Here is a 27,381-nt window from a genome sequence, read left to right as displayed (position 1 = left end):
CGTTATTGTTGGCAGATCAAAGCTCTGCTAGGCGTATATTAAGGTACTGTAGAGAGGAAAGCGATGTTAGGATTAGGTCTCGGAGAGATGAGCAGAGTCTGACAAGTAGGTGGGAGGAAGAAGTTGAAGTAGAAGTTGGTGGTATGAGTAGGAGTGGAGTGTGCGGTAGGCAAAGCTTGGATATCCCAGGAACAGCTCGCGTCCGCAGGTGGGGTGGTGCTGAAAGTGGATGGAGCAGATTGGTGGTGGGAAGAAGTTGCGGGTATATGTAGATTTCGCAAAAGGTGAACGGACCTAGTAGGGTTTTCGGGAACGCGGCGGTAGGGTATTGTTTTGATGACCTAATAGGTATGTGGCGTAGGCGTTGGAAGATGGTGAAATCGTCCACACGAGAGGAAGTAGACCGAGGGATATGGGTCGATAAGGAAAAAAGTATTAGGAGTTGGGGAGATTCACGACGAAGGGAGGGATTAAAAAAGCCTTCGAGCGTGAGGAAAAGAAGAGGAGGTGCGAGTCGAGGGAGCGGGCGAGAAAGGTATTTCAATCTTTCCGGCCGGTGACCGAACGATGAGCGACCTTTCCGGCCAAAGATGGAAGCCAACCTTCTTTGGTACGCACGCCAGACTGGGGGATTCGCCAGCTACGATCCGCTGCGACGAGTGGGCTGCAGGCCCCGGCACTGTATCGTTGACTGTACCCGGTACCTTGTCGTCCTTGTTGGCCCTGGTAGCTCTGGTGCCCTGTCCGCCCGCCAATGCATTCACCTTCCAGTTCACCCTTCAATTCTCAATGCACCCACAGAGTCCACTTTCCAGACGGGCACCCCATCGAGCGGAACAGAGTGTGGAGACTGCGCTAGCACCAGGTACCGCGTACCTGCTTGCTAGTTCGACCGCTGGAACTGGGACTACGAAACCAGAACCGTGCACGTCCCTGGTCCTTCACTCTCTGCCCAGTGCCCACAGCTCGCAAGAAAGAACGACTTGTGCCCTGACGACCACCGACTCTGCGGCCCAACGTAGGGTTCGATTTTTAGACGGTGATGGAGTAACGCGTCGGTCGGCCTTCGAATGAACCAGGAGCCCAGAGGAGCCCCCAGAGGAGCCGTCCCGTTCCTGGAAAGAGAAGAGTGTTCGAGTTGGAGCCCGCCTCCACGCGATGCCACCGTGTGCGCCTGTGCCCAGACTGTCCTCGCCATCCGTTCTTTGCTTACCTCTTTGGTGGGTCGGCCTCAGGTCGGCCTCTTTGGTCGTCCAATTGACACGGTGCGACCGCCCAGCGCTGGCAAGCTGGCGAGGCGGACAAGCACTACCTTCCAGCGCACCGCACTAACTACCACTACGGCACGCCCCAAAGAGCAGACCGCGATTGAATGTGATTGCCTTCCTTCCGAGAAGTCCAACCTCACAAGCAAGTGGAATGGCTGACACCCCGGCCATGAACAGGGGGTTTGTGAAAAAGCGGGTCTCCCAGAGTGCAGGTCGCAATGACCTGGAGTTACCGCAGGATACCTGGATCGTCCAATGCGTCCAGGTACCTCCACCCCGCCCTCTGCCTTTGCCCTCTGGCCGCTCACTACCACAAGCCGCAATCGAGCCCGTCTGAGGTACCTGTCCGTGCCTCTCCACCTGCGTACCTTGTCAGCCAAAAGCCTGCGGGATTTTCTGGCTGCCCACCTCCACACCGGCCGTCGCGGCCTCTGATTGGCTCGCGCTTCTTGAATGACGACGAGGAAACCAGAAATCAGAAAGGATTTTCTGTTTTTCCCACACGAAAGGCCCGGCGGGTGAGTGCCAGGCGGGCGTTGCCAGAGCCCCAGGGCCGCCGCAGTAGACCAGCACTCCCAACCTCACACTCACCAGCAAATCCGCCGGCACCACAAACTCACAAACGGCGAGCAAGTCTCCAGAACACTTGGCGGTCAGCCGGCCCAGAGTTGCCATTTGCACCAGGCAGTTTGGCGGTCACTCGGGATGGATAATCACGACTCCATAATTCATGCTATCTACCCTCGGCTGCGCCAGTCGGTATGGCCTCGTACGGCCTCGTCTGGCCCAGGCATCGTCTGCCTTCCCCTATGCGCTGCATTTGCTTTTATGAGATGGAATTGTGTGTTGATGCATCGCTATGCAGCTTGGCCAGGGGAAGTTGAGCTGCTCTCACGGGAGATGATAAGGCCAGAGTCGTGAAGCTCCACGCTAATTCCTTGGCGACAGAGTACCTTACTGAGAGCAGAATACACACTGCATCCTCGACTGTATCGAGCTCTCGATTATAGGCGCGAACAAGCTTTGGCCCTCTCACGCTGTCCGTCATGAGCCGGAAGCTGGGGTACACCCATGCCGTGCAATTGCTTCGCTTTGACTGGCTAGTCAGTGGCCAAAAGAGCCCTTATCGTTGCCATGAGAGCTCGATCCCTGCCGGCAACGATGAGAAGGGGAAACCAATCGACGGATGCCTGCCAGAAACTGGCTTCCATGGCTCGCCCATCTCACCCACTGGAAACGGTTGATCATTGCTGTCGTCCTCGCCTGTCTCGTCTTCCATTGAGAAGTCACCGTCGTTCGTGACATGCTGCATGGCATACATTGACCCGTGGGCAACGGTCGAACCCGTGCCTACCCGTCGGTCTGTTTTGGTCTGCCGTGCAACAGCGCCATGGCAATTTAGACGGGAACGGGGAGTCTAGGGTCTTGGATTCAACCAGACAGGTCCAAGACGTTGCGGTGTTATTGCCGGCTCAGTCTGATGAGATCGGACTCCCGTCTTCGGTCCCATTCACCGGACATAACAAGTCACGGTGAGGCGGTTTCCCGTGTTAACGCCAAATTGGGTGCAGTGTACGGCATTGGTTTGTAGGGTATGTGCAAGTCAGACCGACCACCTATCACAGAGTGTAATATGCCTATTTCCAACCATCATGCAAAGCTACCTACTACAGATGAGCATTCGTAAACGACAGCAAGGATCACCACATGAATGCCATAGCCAAACGGACAGCTGGGCAATATAGACTTCATATCGAGTTGATCAATTTCCCTTAACTCGTTCTTTCCGGAGTTTGGCCGCGGCCGAGGCTGGATTAAGGTTGTCGTCCCCTCAGTACCGGGACGGGAGCTGCACGTTGCCAAGTAACACGGTATCTTGAGACTTGTCATATGGAAACAGCAATGAAACAACCAGTATAGCAACACACAAATGCCCCTCCACGCAAAGAGTCATGTTCGCCATATCCATTGTAGGGCACCGAGGCTGGTGATCTGATATTACCCTCACCAGGCAGGCAGTCCCTCATCACGAACGGGGGAAATTTGAGCTACGTCATAGTGTTCAGGCCCCCAATGATGAACAAAGATGCCAACAAGGGGACGAAACATCACTTTCCTCAATCAGAGCAAAAGGTGAAGACCAACGACTGACACTCCACAAGGTCAAGCCGCCGACGTTCCCGAACCCTATCAAATGTCAGAAATTTCTTTCTTTCTCTTTTTCATGCCAATCGAACGCGGGAGTTCCCTCGCGCTATCATGCAATCGCAGTACAAAGCACATTGTGAGGTTCGTCGCAAAGGCGATATTCCTTGTTGAAAAACTGAAGAAAATAAAAATTGGAAAACTCTACACAAGGGATCACCCTGAACTTTAGACTGCTGTGTCGCCAGTGAACCATCAGTTTTTAGCGCCCTTCCGACTCGTTGAAGCTCCTCAGCATCCAGCAATTTCCCGGCCAACCAGTGTCCCTATCGCAGGGCAGCTCTGTACCCCCTGCCCTGTCACGACAGCCTCACACGGGCCTTCAAGAGGTGTCGCAACCGGTGGGTGTCGGACTACCGCCCGGCAATCGGACAGCAATTTCCTAGCCTTGAGCCTCAAGGACCGAAGAGGAGCACCTTGTTGACAAGGCCAGGAATCGCGGCGTGTGCCATGGGGAAGATCTTCGCCTCCGCGTCTTGGGGAGATTACAGCCCTTTCGGCAGCAATCGCGACCGGCTTCACTTTTGAAGGAACTTTCGCATCTTGCGTGCGACAATGCCCAGAAACAATAATATAGCCCGTGTTCTGCCCAGGCCGACTTGGCACCTTGGATAAGATTGCTCGCTGAGCACACAAGTCTAGGCCCCGTTGGTTGTTTTGGCTTCCGCGCACATTTTTACGTGCGCAATATTGACTCTTACGGGCAAAAGGACGCAAGCCTGGCGTGTTCAAGCTGTTCATGATGTTTTGTCTCCTGCATCACCGCGATACGAAAATGACGAGGCGGCCTAGCCGATGTGGTGTAGGGAAAACCACACACTGTCGAGCTTCGAAACGGCTGGCGAGAGACAACATGGTGGTCAGCTACCTGTCCCCAGACGGGAACAACACGCCTAGCGTAAAGCCCATCAGCCGTGTGCCCGTGTGCCAGTGCCAATCCAGTGCCAGTGTCAGTACCGGTCTGCCAGCAGGCCAGTGCCGAGGTGTTGGTGCTGGTCGCCTCCATCCAAGACGCCAAAGCCAAGCCCAAAAGGACAAGGTGAGAATGTAACCATCCACACATACACCGCAAAATCCCCCAGAACCCAAAACCATCACAGTGCGCTCGGTTGTTCTCCGGCCTCAAGATGGAAATGCCGATGGATATGGTATGGATCGCGTGCGGATGGGGAAAACGAGGAAACGATTATCGCGGGAAAGGGCTGGTCCATGCATGAATCGCGGGTCAGGTCACGGCGTGCTGGGAACCGATCGACCAATGTGCCTCTCGTCATGGTGGCATCGTCCACTTGTCGTCGCCGTCGCCGTTGTTGTCAACTTGTCGCAGGGTGTACACTGACCACCTGACCACCACGGGCGCCGTCGTCTCAGAAGAGAGCCAAGCTGTCCTGGCTGCATGGAACAAAAAGCGGTCTACACAGTAGAAGCGGTCGGTTTTCTAGAAGGTTTGGAATATGCACGCACTTATGCAACCATAAATTGGTGGGATGGAGCATCAGATGCCCCCACAGGCAACACCAACGGACGGCAGTCGCCAAGTGGCGCGCAAAGTAGAAAGAAGTCAAGCTCTGACCAATCAGGAGCGCCATAATAGTGAGAACCTCGAGGGCTGCTTCTCAGAGTTCCGCGGGGGGCAGACTGGAAGAACAACTCCACGGAGGTGGGAACGAGATACTGCACCAATGCACATGCTAGCAAGGTGCATGCATTCTGCAACTTCTTTCTCCGATTCTGTGGGGATTCGGCTCTTTTGGCTGCATTGACATCAAGTAAACTGCAAAACCGCTTGGCTTTCTGGTAACGGCTTGCTTCTAGGGCTTCTCCAGGCGCACGCAGCTTGTATCACAGAACGGCCGAGGTAGCATAGCGAAGCGCAGATTGCGTAGTGTAGTAGGCCGGCTCGAGGCCGGGCATTGAAACAATTACTACCAGGTCGGTACCGCTATAGACCGGCGGTTATTCCCGTCGCGAGCGAGGAAACAGCAACAAGCGAGAAAAAAAAGAAGAAAAAAAAAGAACAGCCGAGACAAAAAGAGGTTGGCTTGCGACCAATCGAGGGCCAGTAAGCGAGTGTGGGCGAGTGTGGGTGAGAAGTTGGGGCATTTCCGCTTCTCCAGGCTGTTTCGTTTCGTGGTGGTGAAGTTCAAGGTTAAACGATCACGCTATAAATCGGTCGTAACGCAATCCGTCCTAGCGGCTCCCTTCACCGTTTTACGCTTTTACCCGCATCGCCATTGAATGGTCGGTCTGTGGTTGCTGTGGGTGACAGACTGGACACCTAACAAAATTGCGGACGAAGAGCACTCGGGAGGCTGACACCGGAACAGACACGGCACTGACTCTCGGTGCTCACGTTGATAATCACCATCGGGCGAGCCGTTACCGATCGGGCAGGGTCCTCGCTCGGTCGGCACCATGTTCGCGATTGTGCCATATTTCCGCTGACCGTGGGGGCGGTCGTGGCGATCAGAGACCGGGTCCGCCACTCGACCGCCTCACCAAACGGCCCAATAGCCACGCCGCTTCACCCGCATTTCGGAGCATGAACACCTCATCACCGACATTTACGGCGCCGCCGAACCCATCACCAGCGATACCACCTTGTTATTCCCATGGCTTCATGTCCGGCCGAGGTGATGGCAGTGACGCCAGTGACGCCAACGACAGCCTCATCGTCAGGGGCCGGCGACGACGGTCGACAACGGGATGCTGCCAAGCACTCCCAATTCAGGAACAGGAAACTGTCTCCCGGTTCTCTCCATGGCTCTCCGTGCCTCTCCAGTTCTTGGCCCTTGAGTAGCCGCGCCCAGGCGCTTCCGGCGGAGAAGGCTTCTCAGGTCGCACCGAAATTGAATATCACTGTTATCACACACAGTGAGCACTCGCTCACACAGGCACGAAAAATCGCTCTCCACGTGCCCCCTTGTGTCCTTGCATATCAGGGCGACGGGCGCGCATTGGCCGCGGATCTCTTCTTGCCATTTTGGTGCCGTGCAGCCGTGGGACCCGTGGACCCTGCGTGGACCCTTTTCTTCAGAAAACTGGCAGAAAAAAGGACGAGCAAAAGGCGGTGGTGCAACAAGTGTAGTGATAAGCGCTATCGCCTGTTGTTCATTGCCGTTTCGGTGCCGGCTGGCAATGGAATCTGGACAAAAAGTCTGCAAGCTTCTGCCAGCCTCCTCCCTGGCAAGCAGGTGTGTGTGGACTGTGGACTCTCGCGTGAATACGGAATCCCTTCAGCTGCCCGTGAACCATGAACCTGTGAAAACCACGAAAACCTCCAGGTCTGGCCACTGTATACACCAGGAAGCAAGCTGAAGCAGAGTGCAATTTCCTGAACTGGAGCACTGTCGGCGAAACTCGCAGAAAAGAGTCTGCGCATCCTGCAACCGTAGTATCTGCTGCTGACGTCCCTGTTTTGCAGCCGGTCATGCCCGTCCATGAACCTGCATTGGAAGCCTCGGATGGGGCAGCCGCGGCGCTTTGCATATAACCAGGGGCAACCGCCGCTGCCAGCGTTCCTGAGCGGGCATCTTCGGACATTAAAGACGACTAGACGCTACCCCATAATAACGAACGCTATGCGCGCATTATCGGCGAAACTAAACTGGAGAAATCCAACACGCGCCTCCGAGCAGCAAGCAGCCAGCCAGCAAGTCGACAAAGGCCCAGAAGAGAGGCACACGAGCAGCTACCTATTCACCGGACCGGACATATCAGCACCAGCGACGCCGACAAGAGTGATGACGTCTGATTACTGAGATTTGGAATTGTAGAAAAAGAGGGCGGCGAATCGCTTCATTCACTTTCATTACAGCTTCAGCAGCTACAGCTCCATTCCAGCATCTTCCTCCGCTCCGGACCGAAAATATCAATCACACAATCATCACCTGTTTTCTACTACCAGTTTGACATAGGAAAGCCGGCAACAGTCATTGTCATCTCCACCAAAAACTTTCACAGGTTGACGCCCAGAGCTTGTTCGATGGAATGATAAAGGCAATTGCAATGATCGGAGGTCGCTTACAACCCACACGCCAGTTCTTCGTTACGAGAGGAACCTCAATTCAACCCACGATGATGTGCTGGGCAATCCGATACCCGATTTTGAGGGGAAGTGGAAAGTTGGCGAAATGAAATTGCGGGATGGTCTTCACAGTTCACCAGCTAGTTTGGCGCGGCTGCGTGGGGGCGGGCTTCGACAAACGTTGTTGCCAGAGTGCCAGAGTGGGTGGAAATCTGCGAGCGAGTGTTTTCGGTTCCTGAGGGAAAACGACCCGAAACCATCGTCAACAAAACAGCCTCAGCTCATCGCTACCGTTACCTGTCTGTCATTGCGACTTGACGCTCTCACAGGTTCGTCACGACACGATATTGGAATTTCTTGAGTATCATTGTCGTTGCTGGTCGTTCGAAGATCTCATTTCAATCTCACCTTCAATCTCACCAGAACAGGAAAGCTGGCCTACCATCGACCACTCACTACTGCAGGAGCAAAGGACGGGATGGACACAAACACCGAGCCCGTTAAAGCGACTGTACAACCGGTCAGCGGGAATCAAATATTAGGGCTATATGAAAGATACGTACCTTTTCCGCCTACATCTTGCAAGCCAAACCAAACCCAAGTACCTGCGATTTTCTTCCAATCGTTGCATCAATTTTACTACAACCTGATATAAAACTAACCTAACTAAAAAGCCCCCTTTTGGGCGCGCTGAATTTACTGGTGCAATCAGTTTTTCGATGCAGTGACTTTTCGTAAAGTTGTAGTAAAAGTCTTAAAAAGGAGAGACTTGGGGTTGGACCAGCGACTTGGCGCCAAGAGACACTGCTTGGCCACTAGAAAAGGGCGAAGTAGAGAAGGTACGTATCTTTCATATAGCCCTAATAATCGATACCGGTCAGCGCGACTGTGTGGGGCCATACAAACTCGTCGCCAGAGACAGCCGACTTCAGGCTTGGCATCGCTTTTGCGCGCCCACATCACGACCAAAACCACGACAACGAGACCTCAAAACCACCTTTTTCAAAGCGCTCAAATTCACATTCGCACGCGGGGGCCTCTCGCCGGCCCCCTGCACCCCCGGAACTAACTAACCCTAACCGCTAACCCTAACCACTAATCTGGGTTGCTGGAGGTGACTTACACTTTGAAGCTGCTGTTGTCTCCACACAGTCGCGCTGACCGGTTGTACAGTCGCTTTAAAGGGCTGGACAAACACGGACATTTCACACCCAGACACCCAGACACCCCACTTTGTGCTCATGCCGTAGGTACCTTTCGGGACTAGCTTCGACTTTTTGTGCACCGGCCAGTTCTTACTGCCCCATGTTTCGATGCAACGAACTGCAAGGCACGCGAGACAACGAACAAACAAACTCCATTGGTTCGGCCACTGCCATTGGACAACTGGAACACGACTTGTGGATCATTTGTTGTGGGGATAGTGAGAGAGAGAGAGCCAAAGAGAAAGAGAGAGAGAGAGAGAGACAACAACGAAGAGAGCTGGGAACCGAACCTTGCTTTGTTGCCCTGCGATTCGACCACAGGCGGCTGAAGAAAATCGTGTCACCGCAGGCCGCAGGCTTGCTGGGGCTCTAGAGTCCAGGGAGGAGCCAAAAAGCAGGGGAAAGGAGAGAATCCACTTTCTCTCTGCGCTCCCCAGCCATCGCTTTGCGGATTTGCCAGTTGTCGCTGAAACCGCTTCCTGTCTGTCTTCCCTAGAGAAGAAGGGAGCTTGATGAAAGCGCAAGCGAAAAAGGTAAACAAAGAGTGACGAAAAAATCAGGGCAAGGTCCTGAAGTAATCTCCGTGATTTGTTGTAGTTGGCGATGATGATGATGATGAATTATGCCGTGTTTGCTATTGAGGAATTGAGCAGGAACAAGTCCTCCTCCTCCCTGGTTGCAAGTTTCATCATTGACCCGTTCAATCGCCCTTGTTAATCTTGCCTATTCTACCGGCTTTTTTCAATTTTGAATTTTTACGTCTGGGCCTTTTTTTTGACCATTTTCTTCGTGATTTTTTTTTTCCTGCTCATCAATCCACCACATCCGAGGTCTCCGAAGTGGGTGAACATGGAAGCGAAGGTCTTCGCCAAAAGACGGACATCCATCATCCAAGTAACAAACCCCCATGGCTCGTCCAATTGCGTCGATGCATTTCCGTCGTCTGAACGTTTCGTTTCGACACCTGCCTTTCTCGATTTCCTCTTGCCAGAACTGTGTTCACAACTTGCACAAGAGTCGTTTTTGTGCACAACAGCTTTTCATAAAATGAAATTGCGAGCTCTCGTTCTTTTACGTGATCCAATTGACACTATCGAAGCCAAGCGCAACACTTCCAGGCTGGGCCTCGCAAGCCAACCGCTTACCTTTTTCCTTGCAGGTGAACCTAACTTCCCTTCTTGCGGACGAATGAGAAGGATAACCTCTCGACTCACGTAAAATGATCATGTACAACACACTACAGTACGATCCGCAGAACTGCCTGCAATGCACCTTTACAAGACCGCCAGTCGCAGTCCGCAGTCCGCAGTCGCAGTTGTAGTGGCTAAAAGACTCAAAGAGTGACACGAAAGCAATTGCCAAGAAATACCAAAATGCAATGCAAACATCGATCGACGAAGGCGGCCGGATGCAAATTTAGGTGGTACATAGCAATTCGCGATCGGTTAGAGTAGCCTGACATATATGTATTGTAACTGAGTCTGTTATAAACGTGATTGGCTTTGGTCAAAGAGAGAGAGTTACAACGGGTTGAGAAAGAAGAGGCTTGGAAGGTTTCGAGAAGGGGGAAAAGAGAGGAGGGTTACGTACCGGAAGACGATGTCAGTTGCCGAAGTTCTTGAATCGTTCGTTCGCATCTACCGAATCTCAAAAGAACATTACATGATGGAAGCTGTCAAGTTGCTAGTATAGTAAACGGCGTCGGAGTTTTCTCAAGTTACTAGTTCGATCATGTGTCGTCGATCGGTCCGTTTGGTTTAATGAGAACCTCCACACAGTCCAACACAGAAGAGAGTTCTAATGTAGTCGAAAGTCTTCGAGACGCACAGCTCAGCTTCTTAGCACTAGGTAGCCATTGAGAGGGAACTGAGAATCAGCGAGAAAATCTGCCGTGTTGAGACACCGTCCAAGAAAGCTAAGAGATGCTGTGTGAGAACCGCCAAGAGAATGAATGAGAGACAATCGTGTAGTTGAGATCAACAACACAGCCAAGCCTCGAAGCGGTAAAGGCCAACAACTCATTCATGATCAAAAGATCATGAGAACTAAAAGAGAAACATAATGGAACCTAAGCTGCGGTGTATCAAAGAAGTTTGCTTTTCCGTCTTGGCTACCTCTAACGTGTTATGTTGTTCTAGTCCAACACAATGTCAACTTCTCAAAGGGTTTGTTTGACAATGGACACAACATGAACAGCAAGTAGTGTTCACCCTCAGCCTCTCTTGGCTTCGAATGTTGAAAAAGAGAAGGGGCAACGGTGTAAGATATGCGAGATTTCGGATTTTGTCTCCGATACTTGAAATGTGTAACACAGTTTGTATATCACAAGTTTCTTGTCTTGTGCTCATGTCCCGTTTCAGGATGGATGGATGAACGTTGGTCGACAACGAAAAGAAGAGAACGGCCTGGACTGGGTAGTCCAGGATAGGTAGCGAATCAAAGAACTCCTTAGACGGCCAGCCGAGAGCCAGCCTTATGTGATTCCGATCTGTAAACATGTCAGATCTAAGAACCAGGCACCAGATCTGCTGTCCTGAAAGGTGACTTGCCCTTGCATTATGCATGAAGGGTCGTCGGGTTTTCCTTTGTTGGGGTTGGTCGTCACCTAGTAGGGAACCTTACGCTACCCTCCATTATTGTTAACGGTAATGCTGAAGCCTGATTTGGAAATTCACATGTGTAAAGAAGTTCCCCTTGAACCAATGATATTTTTTTCCTGTGGCTGTGTTGAACACTTTGCCTACTTACCAGCTTTTGTAAACCCGAGCAACTTCCTTTCTTCAACTTCGTTTGTGCCAGTGTCAACTCCAATTCCAACTTCAACTTCAACTTTAACCATTATTTGCCTTGGTCACTTACCTTTGTCATCGTCTCGCCAAGCTCATCCACAACGAACTTTTTCCCAAGCTACCTACCTATGATGAACAGCAACACGGCTAAATTCGGTTCCTTCAAAGCTCACAATTCTCGGCCGTTACAAGAACCTCTTTCACTTGACTAGAGGCTTAGAGCGGTTGTTTCCATACTCAAGCTGTTGTACACCTGCTTGGCAACTTGGCAACGGGATGACCAAAGTGAAGCATGACATGACTGGGCTGCTGAGCTGAAAGAGTTTGCAACTTGGCGGTTTCTCTTAGAGGATCTCAGAGGATGGTCTTGTTGCCACGATAGCAGCTACCCGATTGTCTCTTTGCTTGGCTGTTTCTGAACTTTGACACTCTCTCTTGGCGGTCGGTCGTCTCATCGTCAGGCTGGTTGGTGGCTTTTTGTAAAGTGTGTTTCACTGGCTTGAGCATCTCCGGGTCTGAGGCTGGACACAAGTCGTAAAGAGCCCGGACCTTGCTGCTTGTAAGTCAGTTCTTGTTCTGGGTTGCTGGTATCTTGTTGTAGATCATGCGATGTTGACTAAATGCACATAAACTTGGAGTTAGACCTCATATTCGGTGTGAATATAGTCTCAAGTCTAGACACGGACTCTGAGTTATTGGTTATTCATCAAAAGCCCAGCCTCAAAAGCAACGCCAGAAGTGAACAATCACACATCCTAATGAGCAGAGAACTTACCGCGTGTCTTTGTCCACTTGCGGCTTACAGGGACACAAGATTTAGGATGATGGGCTGGCAGACGGCACCTTACATGCTTTCCGCAAATCTCAAACATATGTCAACCATGCAAATAAAGGTAACTCATTGGTTTGTTTTCTTTGCTTGTCACACAGCGCTGTCTGAGGACTTGAACCGATGTGTAAGTACCCAAAGGCAGGTGGAGGGAGGTAGTATGTAGTACAACAGGTGTCAAACATGCCTCAGATTCTGTACCGTTCGATAGGTACTTACCTGCCGTTATTTGCCTTGCCTCCCTAAAACTTGTATATCACTCTTTGTTCCGTAGTTGCGTCGTACCTAGGTACCTTCCCGGCTACAGTGTATCAAATGGATCGACGAACTTGACCATTCATGGTGGCCGATTGGAGAGATCTGGAATACGGGGCAGATCCTTGAAAGGTTCATTGATTGTCAAGTCCTGATGGGTAAGGTTGAGACAACATCTTTGACCGGTGAGGCTGAAGGGTCACTGGTCAAGGGATGATGTCATTGTTCCTTTTATGGCCAGCTTCATGCAGTGCCGGCATTGAATATTGAAAATGACGGCATTGTCGTTATTTCAGACAGAACCAACTGCCTACGACCCAGTGTCTAGGATCTCCTCCCTAGTTGTCTTCCATGCCCGAACGTTTGTTGTGTTGAATGTTAAGGTACGTGTCTGGTGCAACCGTGGTAACGCGAACATTCTTGTCTCGAGATGGATGATTTTTGCGTTGCTGGCTTGTTGATCACTTCACGTGGCTTCCACGTGGAGTGGAAGGAAAGCCTTGCCGTCGGTGTCAAACTAAACTTCGCTTCGTTGCGAAACCGTTTCTTGTCTTTCGAAGCGGCTCGGATCGCCGTATACTGTGCTGTCGAGGTCAATGTACAAAACTTGGACAAAAACACGTGTAGTTGGATTTGGTGATGGTGGTACTTACTGTATGGGTCAAAGGCCGCATTGAGTGGCACCGCCTTCCCGAGATCGGTCGAGCAACAGCCCGGTATATCCGGAGTTCCGGATACCTCAGCTGTCAGCGCATTCCCGACGTCATATCCGGCGTTCCACGAGACTGTAACTAAGGAGAGGCATATAATATCACAACATATGCCACGAATAATGGTTTTATGCTCGCTTTTTGCGTTTTCCGAACTTTCCGGATGGGTTGCTACTTAGCTATCGTGATGTGGCGGAAACGAGATGCCAAAAGCCATTAATCAAGCTGAAGACCGGATTCGTCCTGTTTTGCAAAGGTGACTCAATTCAAGACTGAGTGACTGGATGCTGATAGTGATGCCGATGCCATGCGGATATGCATTCCACGGCATTGTTGTGGCTCAACAGCTGCCCGCGTAGGCAGTCTCACACTGCAACACTCGCCGTTCACTCGACGTAGATAAGCTTGCTGGAACACTGATGCAGACGGCGAAGAGTTGTCAAGCTCATGTTCCTTATGACCATGATCCTTAATACCAGGAGTTATTTGTCCAGTCTCTCGACGACAGAATGAGTGGCATCGTAGAGGAACGGGTAGACTCACACACGCCAAGGTTGATATGCATTTCAATCGCACCTTCCACCTTCAAGAAGCCTCCCATAATTTCTCTGGCATGCCATCACATTCGCGAAGGCGAATTGATCCTGCTGTCTAGAGTCCGAAATCCAACAGCAGTGGAGATACACTTTGCACGAACAAGTCAGCCAAGTAAACTATGCCACATTGCCCAGTAAAAGACATTTTTGGAAGCAAATGAGGCAAATGGCTTTAAGATGTGACTTGAAGCGTAAGTAGTTAACGCTCCGAACTTTGCGGTGATGATCCGTCATCAGCTATCTCAAGAGAAGGCAGACGGAGTCAACCTGCCTAAGGTAATTGCCGCCACTCCGTCGTGCCATGCCAATGCAACCACCAAACATGCATCACCAGGCAGCCACACTTTGCCGAAAGGAAGGAATCAAGGAAAGGCCATCCCTTCATAGATAAGGTACTCGTCATGTTATGGTTGCGAGAAGATAAGCAGAAGGCAAGAGCGACTGGTATGCCTGCCTACTTACCTGCCTGCCTGCTTAAACCAAAGGCTCAAAGACGAGCGAGGCAAGACCGAGTGGTGATCGATGCCTCACACAAGTCAAGTCAAGTCAAGTCAAGTCCAAGATCGTGCGTGGCTTACACGTAAGATCCGCAGTCAGATTTGAAATGGTTTGTTTACTTGACTTGTCCGGAGTCCAGATAACCTAGTCAGGAACAACCACAACAAAAAGGTTTCCTGGATGAGATACTCCCTATCCTGCAGGGAAATTTTACATCAACCAACGAGACAAGTTGGCAAGTCAAGTTTAACTTCACAAACTTAAATCGATTTGGCTTGCTTGCGTCCGGCTTGACTCGTGTGAAGAAGTACTCGAAAAGCAGATCTACTTCGTCCTCAATTCAGAATCATACGCCCGACAGGACAGGCAAGAAGAACTGCACACAGGCCTACTCCGACACGCAACTTACAACAGAGTAACATGGTCGAGTTTGTTAAGGCTGTGCAGTACATAGGTAAGTTAGTATGAGTTGGGATACACCCCAAGATGTGTTGATGGAGGCTCTCCTTGCTTTTGTCTTGTGAATGAAAATAATGAGTGATGGGATTGATCTCATTCACATATATCTCTCTGGTATCTAGTGTCTGACGAGTCCTCCGGCGTCCCGTCATCAGAAGCATTACAACGCTAGTAGAGTAGGTGTGTTGGTATAGTCAACTCTCCAGGAAAGCATGGGGACAGACTGTTTTTGTTGTTGCCTGTTCTTGTTGTTGAAATGGTGGTGTTAGAGTGCACTATAGCATTAGTGATGGTTGTCAAAAGGAAGGAAGTTGTCTTCGCTGTCTAATGTAAGCGTATACTTCTCCCCATGAGCCCGTTTTCTGGGCTTTCCCCGACCATTACCCTGAGGATGAAGATATAATGGACCCTCTCATGGTAGTTCAAAAGATTAGGACGTGGTATTGTTGACTCAGAAGCTACACATCCAGCTCCTAAAATCCTATAGTCTCCTGCGTTGTCACGAGCTGCAAGGAGCTGTCAGGGAACCGTCACCTCCTCCCTTCTAACTGCCATCGAAGCTCACGGAGACGGCAGTCGTGATGGCGTGGGTGTCGCTGAGCGCCAACGACTTCACTCCAACCCAGGGAGCACCTTCGAGTTGCTAAGAAAAATCAGGCACAAGTGCCGAGCTGATCAGGATCCCCAAGACTGTAAGGCCGCCGTCATGGACTTGATGCCGATGCCTAGTCTACAGAGTGCGCGCTCATTCATCATCAGACAGGTGTGCCCCGTCAAAGCTGCTCGTAACTAAGCCCTGATGCGTCCAGAGCTGCGAGAGGATGACAACATGTGATAGACCATATCAGAATCCAGATGCTCGGTGATTGGGAGCTGGAGGTTGTAGAGAGTGAATTGAAATCATGAGTATGGAGGAATTGAAACTCCAAACGCCGCAGGATTGCTACTACAACAAGACCTATTTAGCCATCATGAACACTTGCCAATGCAGTATGGGACCATATGATATCACTTGCCTTACGTTCGCCAAAATCTGATATGCTTCGTGATAGATAGAGTTACATATCTATATCGCCCTCTAATACATACGTCTAGGCCACCTATTGTCACCAACATCATCAGCTGTTATTAGATCGACTCCTAGCATCCATTTCTGTCCATCTCAACAAAATCGTTAAAGCGTGAAATAAGAGACGTGACCAAAAACAACAACAAAGTTCAGTCCTGGGATACCTGGGATCTGGGATGTGCCGGTTGGCGAAGGAGGACCTGCGCGCGAGACCGTTCCCCGAACCCAAACAAATGACCCACACCGCACCAACCACGCCCATTTCCGTTTCCTTAGTAACAGAAAATTTTCTCTATAAAGATGATGTGTGAGAACAGAACCCATCCCGTCCATCCATCATCCTGAACCTGCCGACCAAACCAACCCGACCGATTAACCGAATATTTGGTGAAGATAGAAAAAAGAAAAGACAAAAACGAGGTCTCGATCAACGCCGACATTTCTTATGCGTTTAGTGCTTCGCGGTGACGGCCTCGCCGGTCAACTTCTCGACATATGTCTTGGCCCTGTTATTTGGGTGAAAGCGGTCAGCATCTCTACAGTGACAACAAATAATCAGTCAGGGACAGGAACTCACATATCGCCGAAAGCAACCATGCAGACGGTCTGCCAGATACCAAGACCAATGCGGGGGGTGACACCGCGGTACAGGCCCTTGACGCCGTTGGTCTGGTAGATGTACCTGAAGGTGTTGCCGACAGTCATCTTCTTGGGGCGGTTGGGGTCCTCCTTCTTGCTCTGCATCTCGACGCGGATGACCTCGATGGGCTGGTTCCAGGCGGAGAGACCACCACCGAGGGCGGAGGCGAGGATCTTCTCCCACGCGGCCAGTTTCTGGCCCTCCTCCTTGCCGGTGGCCCTGCGGATACCCTGCTCAGCAAGGCGGGAGAGACCGAAACGGGAACCCCAGTTGGTCATCTGACGAATGGCAACGGCGTTGACGCCCTTGTTGATACCGCGGATACCCTCGCGGCGGTAGATGTCCATGAAGGTGGCCCAGGTGCCGGGGGCCTTCTGGCCGGAGGCGCTCATCTTGTGCTTGGTAATCTCGACCGTCTTCATGCAGGTGCAGAAGCCCATGGTGGCATACGCCTGCGCAACACCACCAATGATACCACCGGTGATACCGGCACCGAAGTCGCTGGCGCCGGCGGCGCGAGCATGGTATTCGGCCTCGGAGGCAACGAAGAGGAGCACGGCACCCTTGGTGGAGCCCTCAATCCAGGCCCATGGGATAAGACCCTGGTAGACTGATTGACGAAGAGCATTCGTCGATTAGCTTCCAGACTCCAAGTGGAAATGGGGGAAATCAAAATGCGGGAGAGTATGGTAGGGTTAGGCGAGTAGGTAGGTAAGGCAAAGGCTGGGGAGAGCGGTGACTGATGCTGATCTCCGGGTCGTCCGGGAAGCTTCATATTATCACTTACAGCCAAAGATACCACCACGTTGCCAGATGCGGCGGAGGGCAGAGCCGAAACTATCGCTGCGGTTGGCAGCCATGGTGGTCTTGATGACCTCCAAGGGTTGGCCGAGCGTGGTGACCTCGAAGAGGTTGAGACCGGCACCCAGAAGCAAGTTGGAGAACTTGACGGGCTTCTTCTCCAGCTTCTTCGGCGCTGGGGCCGGGACGGAGGCGACGGCGGCGGACATGGCTGATCGGATGTTGTCGGATTACTGGGGCCCTGACCAAGGAATTCGGGTGCTTCTTCGCGAAAGTTGAGGGGGAAAGGGGGGGGTTTTGGAGGTGGGAGAGTGATAGGTAAGCCGAGGCGGAGTGTGGGCTGCTGTCACCGGTTACTCGGGTGAAGTGACCGACTTCGGTGGAGTAATTGGAGTGTACTTGGCTTCTTTTGCCGGCGGGCCTGACCTTGCTGCTGGAGTATTTCTCACGACGATGACGATCGTGACGATAGCGAACGGAGTTGTCGACAGCAATGAGTTGATGGCAGCAGGATAGCACTTGAAGTCGGTAGGGCACCAGCTCGTTAAACTTAAAAATTGGAGGGTATCTGGCCTTTTGTCTTGGTCGGCTGCAGCAAGCGATGGCGGCGGGAGGGGGACCTGTTTGTTGCACGTGTTAATCGGGGCGGTTCTCTCGGTGTTGTCAAGTTGCAAAAGTGGTGGATTCTTGCCCAGGCACGCCTAGGTTTGGCGCCCAGCAGACCATCCACGACCACCGAGAGCGCTCAACCGGACCCTCTGTTGTAGCGGCTGCACCGCGGCATCTTGGGCATCTTGGTTTTGCCCTAGGCCATGCTGGCTTCTAACCGTGATAGGATATGCCCCACTAACCTTGATTGAGAGAATGGCGGTTCGATTCCGTGGACGACGACGACAGTGGTGATGAGAAGATGCCACTTGAGTGCGTGGTGGATGTTTGGGTTTTGTTCAAGCAAAGTGTTCACCGTTCCTCCTCGTCTTTTTGCCGGTCTCAACAACAAAACTCAACAAAGAAGCCAATTGGAAGCGACGATTGTGTAAAACCAGACGCGGGTGGTGGATTGGACACGGTGCAATGCTGTGTCCCAGGACGAGGGGGAGGGTTGAACAGCACACGGGGGGTTTGACGGATTTTTGGGGGTCCAAGGGTTCACCATACAATACGGCTGCGTACCTGTATCAACTCCGTTCGGACCCCGACATGACATGGCCGTGTGTTACGCTTACAGTAATGGCTGACGGTCAGATCCTGTGTAGTAGTATCGTAAGTTAGCTAGTGTATGCAAATTGACAATATCCAAAGGCCAAAGCAGGTGATAAGGAGAAGAGCAATAAACATAAGATCACTGTAATCCTCCGACTCCATCTCTTTGTCTCTGCGATGGAAGCGAAGGATGCTCAAAGCAGTGGAAGCGGCCTTGATTACTCTGATCCGTAGTCCGTACCACAAAGATACTGCGTGCTTATGTTACCGTACCGTATCACGAATCTCGTACCAAGACCTCATGCAGTGTCAGCACAGCTATCTTTGGTCCCAGACGGATGCTTGACGTCGGGACATTTTGGGGTTCATCCATTCATTCAAATATCAACACGAAAAAAAGTGGAAACTTCGGACTGTTATAGTAATGTTTACTTGCCGGCTCCCAACCCATTTGGGAATTGGGACATCGGCGGGTTGATGATGTGAGGCTGTGGCATCTTGAAGCAGAAAAATATCAAATCAGCTGGTTGTGGTTGCAAGTCGTGAATTTCCCAACCATCATGCCTCGGCGTTCCCAACAACCAAGTGCGCAAGGGGGGTGCGTTTGTGATTTTGGGGTGCCAGGGGAAATGGGGAATGTCTGGGCGTTCGCGGACAGCTTTGGGGAAATGTTGGAGAGCCCCGCGGCCAAGCTCCCGTTTGCCAGGTTTGTCGCGGGGTCCGGATGGAGATGGGTCAGCGGCAGGTACCTTTGACAACTTTCAACCATCTGCAATCAACTTCCTCTCAATAACTGAAAATGAGCAACTGATGGGGGTTTTATGGCGATAGGTCTTAGAATTCATGAGTCGAAAGTCTTATCGCGCTCCTGCTAAGCACATTCGCAGAGAATTAGAAAAGCTACCAAAAAAACAGACCCAAGGAATCTCTCCCTGGCTTCCAGGGTAGCTCTTGCTGCATGGACGGCTGCCGGGGTCCGAAGTCGCACTCAGGCCTCCAGGGGTCTGACGTTCGCACCGGCAACATTACATGATTGGCGCTGCACGTCACATGCGCCAACAAATTCCCCAGCGTTCTTGGTCTTGACTGTCTGCGTGCCTCGGACAAGAAATGCCAGGATGAGCTCAAAGCTTCAAATTGCTGAAGCGACGTCTGCATCATTGTCGTGAGAACTTCAATGATGTGGACGGTTTGGTCAAGAATTGCCATCAAAGAACGCGTGTGTGGTATATTGTCGTCATATGTATAGTACAAGCGAACTGGAATGGATGATATCGCCTTCCAACAACCCCGGATGTTTCTCCTCATGTCTGTACACACACCAACCCTCCTGGTGTTTTACATTTCACAATACATCATCTGAGGCGCGAACAAAGGCTGCTGCTGCTGCTGTTTGAAAGGAAGATCCCATCCATTCTATGCTGAAAAGAACCGAAGCCCGACCGTTTTCCGACCGTCGCGCCAAACTACATAACCATTACTACTATCACAACAATTGCTTAATTTACAGCTTCTTGCAAATCTCGATCCACTTCTCAGTGGAGAAAGACTTGGGCCTAGAGTAAAAGAGTTAGCCATAGCTCGGGGTAAAAACAAGTTCATATAGCAGCAAGACGTACCTCTCAATGGGGGCACCGACGGCGCGGTCAATGATCAGCTGAGGAAGGACACCAATGGCGCGGGAAACACCGAAGAGAACAGTGTAGTAGTTGGCCTCAGTAAGACCATAGTGCTGGAGAAGGACACCAGAGTGGGCATCGACGTTGGGGTAGGGGTTCTTGGTCTTGCCGTGCTCGGTGAGGACCTTGGGGGCGATCTTGTAGACCTGGCTGACGAGCTGGAACATGGGGTCCTCGGGGAGGTGCTCCTGGGCGAACTTGCGCTGGGCAGAGTAGCGGGGGTCGGTCTTGCGGAGGACGGCGTGGCCGTAACCGGGAACAACGCGACCGGAGTTAAGGGTGTCCCAGAGGTACTTGGTGATGGCCTCATCGGAGAGATCGTCACCGATGACCTTCTTCATCTCGGTGAGCCAGTTAAGGACCTCCTGGTTGGCAAGACCGTGGAGGGGACCGGCGAGACCGTTCAAACCGGCAGCGACGGAGAGGAAGGGAGAGCTGAGGGCAGAGCCGACAAGGTGAGTGGTGTGGGCAGAGACGTTGCCACCCTCGTGGTCGGTGTGGATGGTGAGGTAGAGACGGAGGAGCTCAACGAAGTCCTTGTTCTCGCCGAAGCCGAGCTGGTTGGCGAAGTTGAAGGAGTAGTCCTTGTCCTTCTGGACAGCAGCGACCTTGCCGCCCTTGAAGACGTTCTGGTAGATGCGGGCAGCAATGGTGGGGAGCTTGGCAATGAGGTCCATGGAGTCCTCAAAGGTGTAGCCCCAGTACTCCTTCTTGTTGATACCCTTGGCGTAGGCACGGGCGAAGGAAGAGGTGTGCTCGAGAGCGGTGACGGCGAGGGAGAGCTGAGCCATGGGGTGGAGGTCAGAGGGGCAGCGGTCGATGAGCTCCTCAATGAACTTGGGGATATCGGAGCGGGCAGCCCACTCGGCAGAGAGGTCGCGGACCTGCTGCTCGGAGGGGACCTCACCGGTCAGGAGAAGCCAGAAGAGACCTGCGCATCAAGTCAATACACAAGACCGTTTACAACACGACACCTCACGGTGGTGCTGACAAGGCGCGTCGGAGTGTGAACATACCCTCAGGAAGGGGCTCCTTGCCACCGGGAGCCTTGGGGAGGAGCTCCTGGCACTCGGGGATGGTCTTGCCGCGGAAACGGATACCCTCCTCGGCGTCGAGGACGGAACCCTCCCAGACAAGGCACTTGATGCCACGGGCACCGCCATAGACCTGGTCGAGAGTGACCTTGTCGACGACCTTGGAACCGTGCTCCCTGAGGTTGACAGGACAGGTCAGCAACACGATAGACGAGACGAGAAGCTATCGACAACTTATGCCGAGGTAGAGATAAAGCTTACTTGCGGAGGGCCTTGATCTTCTCGATGTTCTCGGGGAGGAGCTCAGCGAAGCGCTCCTTGAGAGTCTATCACGGCCAAAGAAGCGCGGTCAGCGGATGATGTCAGTGTGTCCCCGGCTCACGAGACTGCCTTACCTGAGTCTTGGAAGAGTAGCATCTGGCGGCAGTGAAGGCAGTCTGGCGAGAAGTGAGGTTGAAGGAGGACCTCAGGGCGGCGGAGCCCAGGCGCATAATGGGAGCCATGGTTTACTGAGCGGGTGGGAGGGATGTGGTGTGGTTGAGGAGAAAGGAACAGTACGGAAAGGAAAGAAGAAAGGGAAAAAGTTCAGGTTGAAGCAATCAAGGCGGCACGGGCTTCAAAAAAAAGCGCAGCCGGGGAGCGGGCATGCGTTGGAAAATATGACCTACCGTAGCAACCGTTGGCTTTGGCGGGCTCTGCTCGCTCTTGCCGGGGGATTGGCCTGCCCCGACTGGATGCGAATTGCATTGGATCCAATAATGTTGACGGGCGGGAGCAAATAGGCGGGGCTCCCACTCTGCTCGGGCCAGTGGACCGGGGTGTTCGGGCCAGTCCTCCCACGAAGTTGCACCGTGATGGCTCGACTTTCAGTGTTCCACGACGGCATCCTCTTGACACGACACCCACGACACGCTGCTTGATCCACAATGGTCGACTTGTAGACTGATGATTGACAGGCAGATGCTCCTCTTCCCGCGCGTATCCGCGAGGATGAGACTGGAGAAGGCTACACCGTAATCACCGTAGAGGCCGGCGCCGATCTATTTTGATGATTACCCAACCCTGAATGTAGACAATTTGGAACATGAAGCTAAACTCTTGCGGGCCAAAGGTTCAATGTTTCTACGTAGAGGTAGCTTGGCCGAGCTGCCGAGCTCGAGCCCTGAGAGGTCGGGGCTTCGCTGACGCCGTTCTAAAGATCGAACGCGGGGCGGCTCTCACACGTGTGTTTCGCTTCCCAGTTCCCGTCCATGCGCGCGGTGAAAGGGGTGATCGACGACGGAAGACCGGAAGAAGACCTGGACACAACCACGCTGAACACTTGCGACGCCAACATCATATGCACGTCTCTGCAATCGCATGTGTCTCGAGGGACAGCGGTTGTCAGACCAGATCTCAGCATCGCGATGTCAAGACTGCTGTTCAGCCGCATGTCGAGGTCGACACATGCATTGACGTCACGGAACCCTTTGGGCCTTTGGGACTATCCCCAACTCATCCGGGGAAGCCGCCCCTTTTGACAGGTGTGGAAACGTTGCTCCGGCCTTTCCAGAAAACAATGTTGGAATTGCCAATTGTCGGTCGCGGGCGGTCAATTGGAATGCGTCTTCATCCACCATTGAAAACAGATGAACCCGCCTGCGCAATGCGTTCCGTAGCATGTCCTCGACACTCTGTCCTTTCACGCTCATCGTCAATGTTCTTCGTGGAACCTTCGGGGTCGCATGGAAATGGAGCGTCGAGGATGGAGCACGCAACAGACTCCAGAGCTTCATCCAATATCCCAGGTGGATGTGGATCGAAGGTTTCGGGTTCTTAATTTAATCCCGTCTGGGCGTTGCTGCCTTAGTGCCTCATACTCTTGGTACGTGCGTCAGGCCACAACACACCTCGGGTACATAAGGTTTCCGAGTCTTCAGTTCGAGGTTGTTCGAACCAACCGAGGCGTGATTGGGTGTGGCTGGGGAAGTGCAAGTTCGTCCCACGAGCCACGCACGCAAGCAGTCCTCGCCTTCGTCAACAGCCACGGCGCCACAGCAGGCGCAGCACAGGAAATTGCATGGCAGGCAAAGCATGCAATCGAACCCGACGGACGACTCGAACAGACGGGAGCCAAGACCAGGGCAGCCACTACCCACCCACCTGCACCAACCCCAACCAGGCACCAACCACTTCCCGTCCAGTCCACTTCTTTCGTTTCGTTCTGCAACAACAACTTTTCTTTCTCCCCGCTTTCCAACCCCAACTCCCTCCTCACTTCTCGCATCACCACCACATCACGCTTTTCTCGTCATCAGCAAAAACAACTCCCAACGCCAACGGAGATCGCCTTTGTCAATCCAGCAAACGAGTAATCGACTAGTCGCCCAGGATTTGTCCATGCGCCTCGAGTCAGCTCAATCTCACCCGGATTTTCTCACTTTCTAGTAGCCTCACAGTAAAAGGGTGCGCCCAGATCACTTCCGCGCAGGTCAAGTTCTGATCTCGTCTGCCCTCCGTACTGCTGCTTTCGTTACGGTTCTTGCCGTCGTCACAGCCATCCCCAGCTGGTGGTTTTCCACTTCGCGCGTCACGTCAAAAATTAAAAGGACCACCGTATTCTTGCTCGCACACGCGTCGGCCAGCAACATATCTCTCTGGCCTCTCGGCTTCTTAGTACCCGGTGGCGTGGGCAAATTGCAGCTTCGTAACCTCGGTGATATACGCCGAGAAGAAAGGCCTGATTCAACGTACTCCGTCTTTCCACCTGTGACAAAGGAGCATAGTGGTATTGGCATAAAAACCATAATCAGCTTTCCCCGTATCACATCACAACCGTACTACGTACATCGCAGCTTGTATCTCCAAGCCCAACGGCCAAGTTGATTGCCGACTTCAGCTGGTCTAGATCGATTCTCCCAAACAAAAGTCATCAATCATGTTGTCGTCACAGGCGGCCGTAGCTGAGCTAGAGAAGGGCCTCGGGGACATGCAAAACCTGAAACCGCCCGGCGTCTCTGGTTCAAGGATCGGGAGCCTCACCCAGCTGTGTTTGAACAACGTCCAGGTAAGAAGCGCGCCATGTCTGGGCTCGATAGCATGCACGATGGAGGCACCAGAGCTGACCACACATCCTCTTTGACAGTACGAATCACAGCTGGTCACAAAGTTATACACCCACTACAAGAAGACACCAAACACTCACAAGCTGGGCGTCCTATACGTCGTAGATTCCGTAACCCGCAAATGGTTGGATCAGGCAAAGGCCCTTGGACAGCCCGTCACCCTCGGTGCCCAGGATGGCACCTATGCTGCCGGTGTCCATAGAGTGACTGAACTAATGCCCATGTTCATGAACGCCATCATATCTTCGGCCCCCGAGGATCAAAAGGTACGCACACAACAGCACACTCATGTGCCGTCTTACACATATACCTCCATTTCTGCCACGGACTAGACCCCGAGCACACTTGGGAGCGGCTGTAAGATGCGGCCATACCAGTCGTCATCACTCTTCTAGACCAGATTCGTGCATCCATTCTTGGTTATATTTAGTGTTCAGTACCATGGTGGATCATAAACTCACACCCATGTCGTCTTGTAGGAGAAGATCAAGAAGCTCGTCGACATCTGGGATAAGGGCCAGACGTTCCCTCCCGATATGGTCAACACCTTCAAGGAGAAGTTGAATGCCCATCAACAGCAAAGTAGGTTTTGCCCGTATCCTCCTAAGCATATCCCATTGCGCCTCTGCGGTGCTTGTTGTTTGCCTGATCTAACTGTATCGATAGATGTCTCGACAACACCACCAGGCAGTCCCCCTCCTAACACGCTGGCTTTCTTGCAGGCCGCTAGCAGACCTGCCCCTACGCCTACAACTTCCGCCACAATGCCGCCCAACATCCTGGAGACCCTAGCAAATCTTGCCCGCTTGAATGCGAATGCGGCTCAAAGTACTCCCAGCGCGGCCGCCCCTGCTCCCGCCCCGGCTGTAACTGCGGCTGTGGCCCCGTCTCCGGTACAGGTGGGAGTCCCTCAGATTCCTCCTGTTACTTCCACGCCGCATCCCATGTTTCCTACTTCTGGCCAGCCTAGTAATGGAGCATTGCCAGCCGGATATCTCCCCGGTGTGGGGCACCCGGGCATGCCGTACTTGCCAGCATCGCAGCCGGCGGGGCAGTCGGTGAACTTGCCACCGACGATGCCATTTGGCTTCCCAGCTCCGGCGGCACAACCAGCTCAGCCTGCGCAAGTGCCAGGAGCGGCCCCTGGTGCGAATGCCGCTACAACTGTTCAGCTGTTCAAAGTCCTTGCTGCCCAGGGCATCCCTCTCGACAAGATTGCAAGTGTAATGCAGATGATGGGTCAACCAAGTGGCACCGCCCCGGCAGCACTTCCCCAGCCCGTTGCTCAACCCCCCTATGCTGGCTATGGGGCTCTTCCCCCTGCTGGCGGTGTATCCGCTGCCCCTGCATGGGAACCCGTGAGGCATGATGAATCACGTGATCGTAATGGCTATCATGATGGGATGAGGTCTCCAAATAGGCCCCGGGGTCGTTCTCGCTCACGCTCGCCGCGGCGCTGGGATGTCAGGGGGTCGCCTCGATCCCGCGGTAACGATCACTTTGAGTATGGGCGAAACACCCCGCCCCGTGGCCGTCCGGATGATCGTGGCAGAGACCGGGATATGCGTATTCCCGACTACCGACAACGGTCGCCCCCGAACCGTAGACATCAGAGCCCCGGCCAGGAGCCGCCCTCCGAGAAATGGGTCAAACACGATCCTACTCTTCCCAATGGCCACATCAAGGTGTATAGCCGCACACTGTTTGTCGGCGGTGTGACGTAAGTTTACCAAGCTGTTCCCCGGCCTATATGTGCATTGACTGACAGACATGTAGATGTTCCGAAGCTGAACTCCGTTCCATCTTTGGTCGCTACGGCGAAGTACAAACGTGCATCGTCAACAAAGAGAAAAGACATGCCTTTGTCAAGATGTACTACCGTCAAGATGCTGAGAATGCAAAGAAGGCCATGGAAGAGAACAGAGGCTCCGACGTCCAGCTGCGGGTAAGTTTGAGACTTATATCTTCGTCTTGGGCGCCAACTAACGATTTTGTAGACTCGTTGGGGTGTTGGCTTTGGCCCCCGTGACTGCAGTGACTACCAGACTGGAATTAGTGTCATTCCTATTCACAAGCTCACCGAAGCCGACCGGAAATGGATGTTGACGGCGCCTTATGGCGGAAGTGGTGGCCAACCTATTACCACCGGTCTTGTTGTCGAGGAGCCAGACATTGAGATTGGCGCAGGTGTTTCGTCAAAAGCCATCAGTCGACGTATGCAGACAGACAAAGGGGGTAACCATGGCCCCAAGTCAAGCCGCCGAGATGAGGAGCCCCAGCATCCTAACGGCAACGCAGGAGGACCGCCTCCTGCCGGTAACCGCTGGCGGCATGGTCGCGAGAAGCATCGGAACAACAGTGGCGATGACAGACGCGGCGATCGCAATGACAAGAACGCAGCGAACGATGACCCGATAGTGATGGGCTTGCCTGGAAACATCACTGTTGGACCGAATGGCATTAATTTTCCTCCTAATTATGCCTTCACATCCAACAGCACGTCGAATAACTAGTGGGCTCGGTTCCTGCTGTCTCGCGGAGATAAAGGCCCAGGGGAAAGCTGAGGAACGCGAATCGGAAGAGAAAGCACATAGGCGAGGGATTAGTTCAGGGAGGAGATACCCCTTGAGATGGATAAAGGATCATGGAGAGAAAAAAGTTACTGCTATGGGACCGGAGGCTATCGTTATTCGCGGCGTATTGGTATTGATTTCTCTTGGGCATTACGTTAGTAGATGGGCAGCGGTGGGATATTGCTTTAGGTCCAGTATACCTTATCGGTTTCTCAAAGCGGAAGGTTTCTTGATGGTTATGGTTCTTCCGCGACAGATAGTTCCTTCCTTCTCTGTCTTTAGATGCCTTTTGACGGCTTTGCCATTCAGCAAACCGGTATGATAGTTGGTAATCATGGAGCGAGAAAAATGTACACTTATTGTATTCTACTGTAGTCTTCGCCGAGAAGCTTTCCCACCTAGGCTAGTCCTGCATAATAATGGTCTACTTTACATAT

At 52.6% G+C, this 27,381-nt stretch overlaps 6 protein-coding genes across 6 annotated transcripts; 4 read left to right on the top strand and 2 right to left on the bottom strand.

Moving 5' to 3' along the window:
- Positions 1 to 567: 567 nt before the first annotated feature.
- On the top strand, positions 568 to 2,752 carry B0H65DRAFT_574113 (uncharacterized protein; the record flags this gene model as incomplete). The annotated part of the gene is made up of 4 exons (XM_062830569.1): positions 568 to 726; positions 888 to 1,018; positions 1,507 to 1,786; positions 2,279 to 2,752. 4 exons carry the CDS (start codon positions 568 to 570, stop codon positions 2,510 to 2,512), a joined length of 804 nt encoding a protein of 267 aa, XP_062681875.1. The 3' UTR covers positions 2,513 to 2,752.
- Positions 2,753 to 5,933: 3,181 nt separating this feature from the next.
- Positions 5,934 to 6,822, top strand: B0H65DRAFT_201189 (uncharacterized protein). The gene has a single exon (XM_062821788.1). It carries the CDS (start codon positions 6,086 to 6,088, stop codon positions 6,728 to 6,730), a length of 645 nt encoding a protein of 214 aa, XP_062681874.1. The 5' UTR covers positions 5,934 to 6,085; the 3' UTR covers positions 6,731 to 6,822.
- Positions 6,823 to 16,263: 9,441 nt separating this feature from the next.
- On the bottom strand, positions 16,264 to 17,919 carry B0H65DRAFT_201135 (putative suppressor protein of mitochondrial histone mutant). The gene is made up of 4 exons (XM_062821787.1): positions 17,778 to 17,919; positions 17,338 to 17,562; positions 16,488 to 17,160; positions 16,264 to 16,416 (listed from the first exon to the last, which is right to left on the bottom strand). Exons 2-4 carry the CDS (start codon positions 17,558 to 17,560, stop codon positions 16,362 to 16,364), a joined length of 951 nt encoding a protein of 316 aa, XP_062681873.1. The 5' UTR covers positions 17,561 to 17,562; positions 17,778 to 17,919; the 3' UTR covers positions 16,264 to 16,361.
- A 2,041-nt stretch (positions 17,920 to 19,960) lies between these two features.
- On the bottom strand, positions 19,961 to 22,032 carry B0H65DRAFT_200949 (mitochondrial citrate synthase). Its single transcript, XM_062821784.1, has 5 exons — positions 21,663 to 22,032; positions 21,529 to 21,593; positions 21,250 to 21,443; positions 20,174 to 21,164; positions 19,961 to 20,110 (listed from the first exon to the last, which is right to left on the bottom strand). Exons 1-5 carry the CDS (start codon positions 21,768 to 21,770, stop codon positions 20,059 to 20,061), a joined length of 1,410 nt encoding a protein of 469 aa, XP_062681872.1. The 5' UTR covers positions 21,771 to 22,032; the 3' UTR covers positions 19,961 to 20,058.
- B0H65DRAFT_200936 (uncharacterized protein) lies at positions 21,944 to 23,213 on the top strand. The gene has a single exon (XM_062821782.1). The coding sequence runs from the start codon at positions 22,352 to 22,354 to the stop codon at positions 23,084 to 23,086; it is 735 nt and encodes a 244-aa protein (XP_062681871.1). The 5' UTR covers positions 21,944 to 22,351; the 3' UTR covers positions 23,087 to 23,213.
- Positions 23,214 to 24,436: 1,223 nt separating this feature from the next.
- B0H65DRAFT_466049 (uncharacterized protein) lies at positions 24,437 to 27,369 on the top strand (the record flags this gene model as incomplete). Its single annotated transcript, XM_062826833.1, has 5 exons — positions 24,437 to 24,637; positions 24,851 to 24,953; positions 25,038 to 26,091; positions 26,148 to 26,316; positions 26,369 to 27,369. Coding segments are annotated over 5 exons (2,043 nt in total), but the record flags the coding sequence as incomplete, so codon positions are not given.
- Positions 27,370 to 27,381: the final 12 nt, after the last annotated feature.

Source organism: Neurospora tetraspora (genome assembly GCF_033439725.1).
Source record: "Neurospora tetraspora strain CBS 560.94 chromosome Unknown B0H65scaffold_4, whole genome shotgun sequence".
NCBI lineage: Eukaryota > Fungi > Ascomycota > Sordariomycetes > Sordariales > Sordariaceae > Neurospora > Neurospora tetraspora.
Note: the sequence above shows the minus strand (reverse complement) of the source record. Positions and strands in the feature narration are given on the sequence as shown.

Excerpts from the sequence above, each read along its gene's own strand:
- B0H65DRAFT_201135 (XM_062821787.1), bottom strand. The coding sequence starts at position 17,560 with ATGTCCGCCGCCGTCGCCTCCGTCCCGGCCCCAGCGCCGAAGAAGCTG. Across the intron at positions 17,161-17,337 it reads ACGTGGTGGTATCTTTGGCT|TCTACCAGGGTCTTATCCCA; the intron begins GTAAGTGATAAT and ends TTCGTCAATCAG. Across the intron at positions 16,417-16,487 it reads ATGGTTGCTTTCGGCGATAT|GGCCAAGACATATGTCGAGA; the intron begins GTGAGTTCCTGT and ends CCCAAATAACAG.
- B0H65DRAFT_201189 (XM_062821788.1), top strand. The coding sequence starts at position 6,086 with ATGGCTTCATGTCCGGCCGAGGTGATGGCAGTGACGCCAGTGACGCCA.
- B0H65DRAFT_200949 (XM_062821784.1), bottom strand. The coding sequence starts at position 21,770 with ATGGCTCCCATTATGCGCCTGGGCTCCGCCGCCCTGAGGTCCTCCTTC. Across the intron at positions 21,165-21,249 it reads CAAGGAGCCCCTTCCTGAGG|GTCTCTTCTGGCTTCTCCTG; the intron begins GTATGTTCACAC and ends CTTGATGCGCAG. Across the intron at positions 20,111-20,173 it reads GTCGGTGCCCCCATTGAGAG|GCCCAAGTCTTTCTCCACTG; the intron begins GTACGTCTTGCT and ends CTTTTACTCTAG.
- B0H65DRAFT_200936 (XM_062821782.1), top strand. The coding sequence starts at position 22,352 with ATGAAGCTAAACTCTTGCGGGCCAAAGGTTCAATGTTTCTACGTAGAG.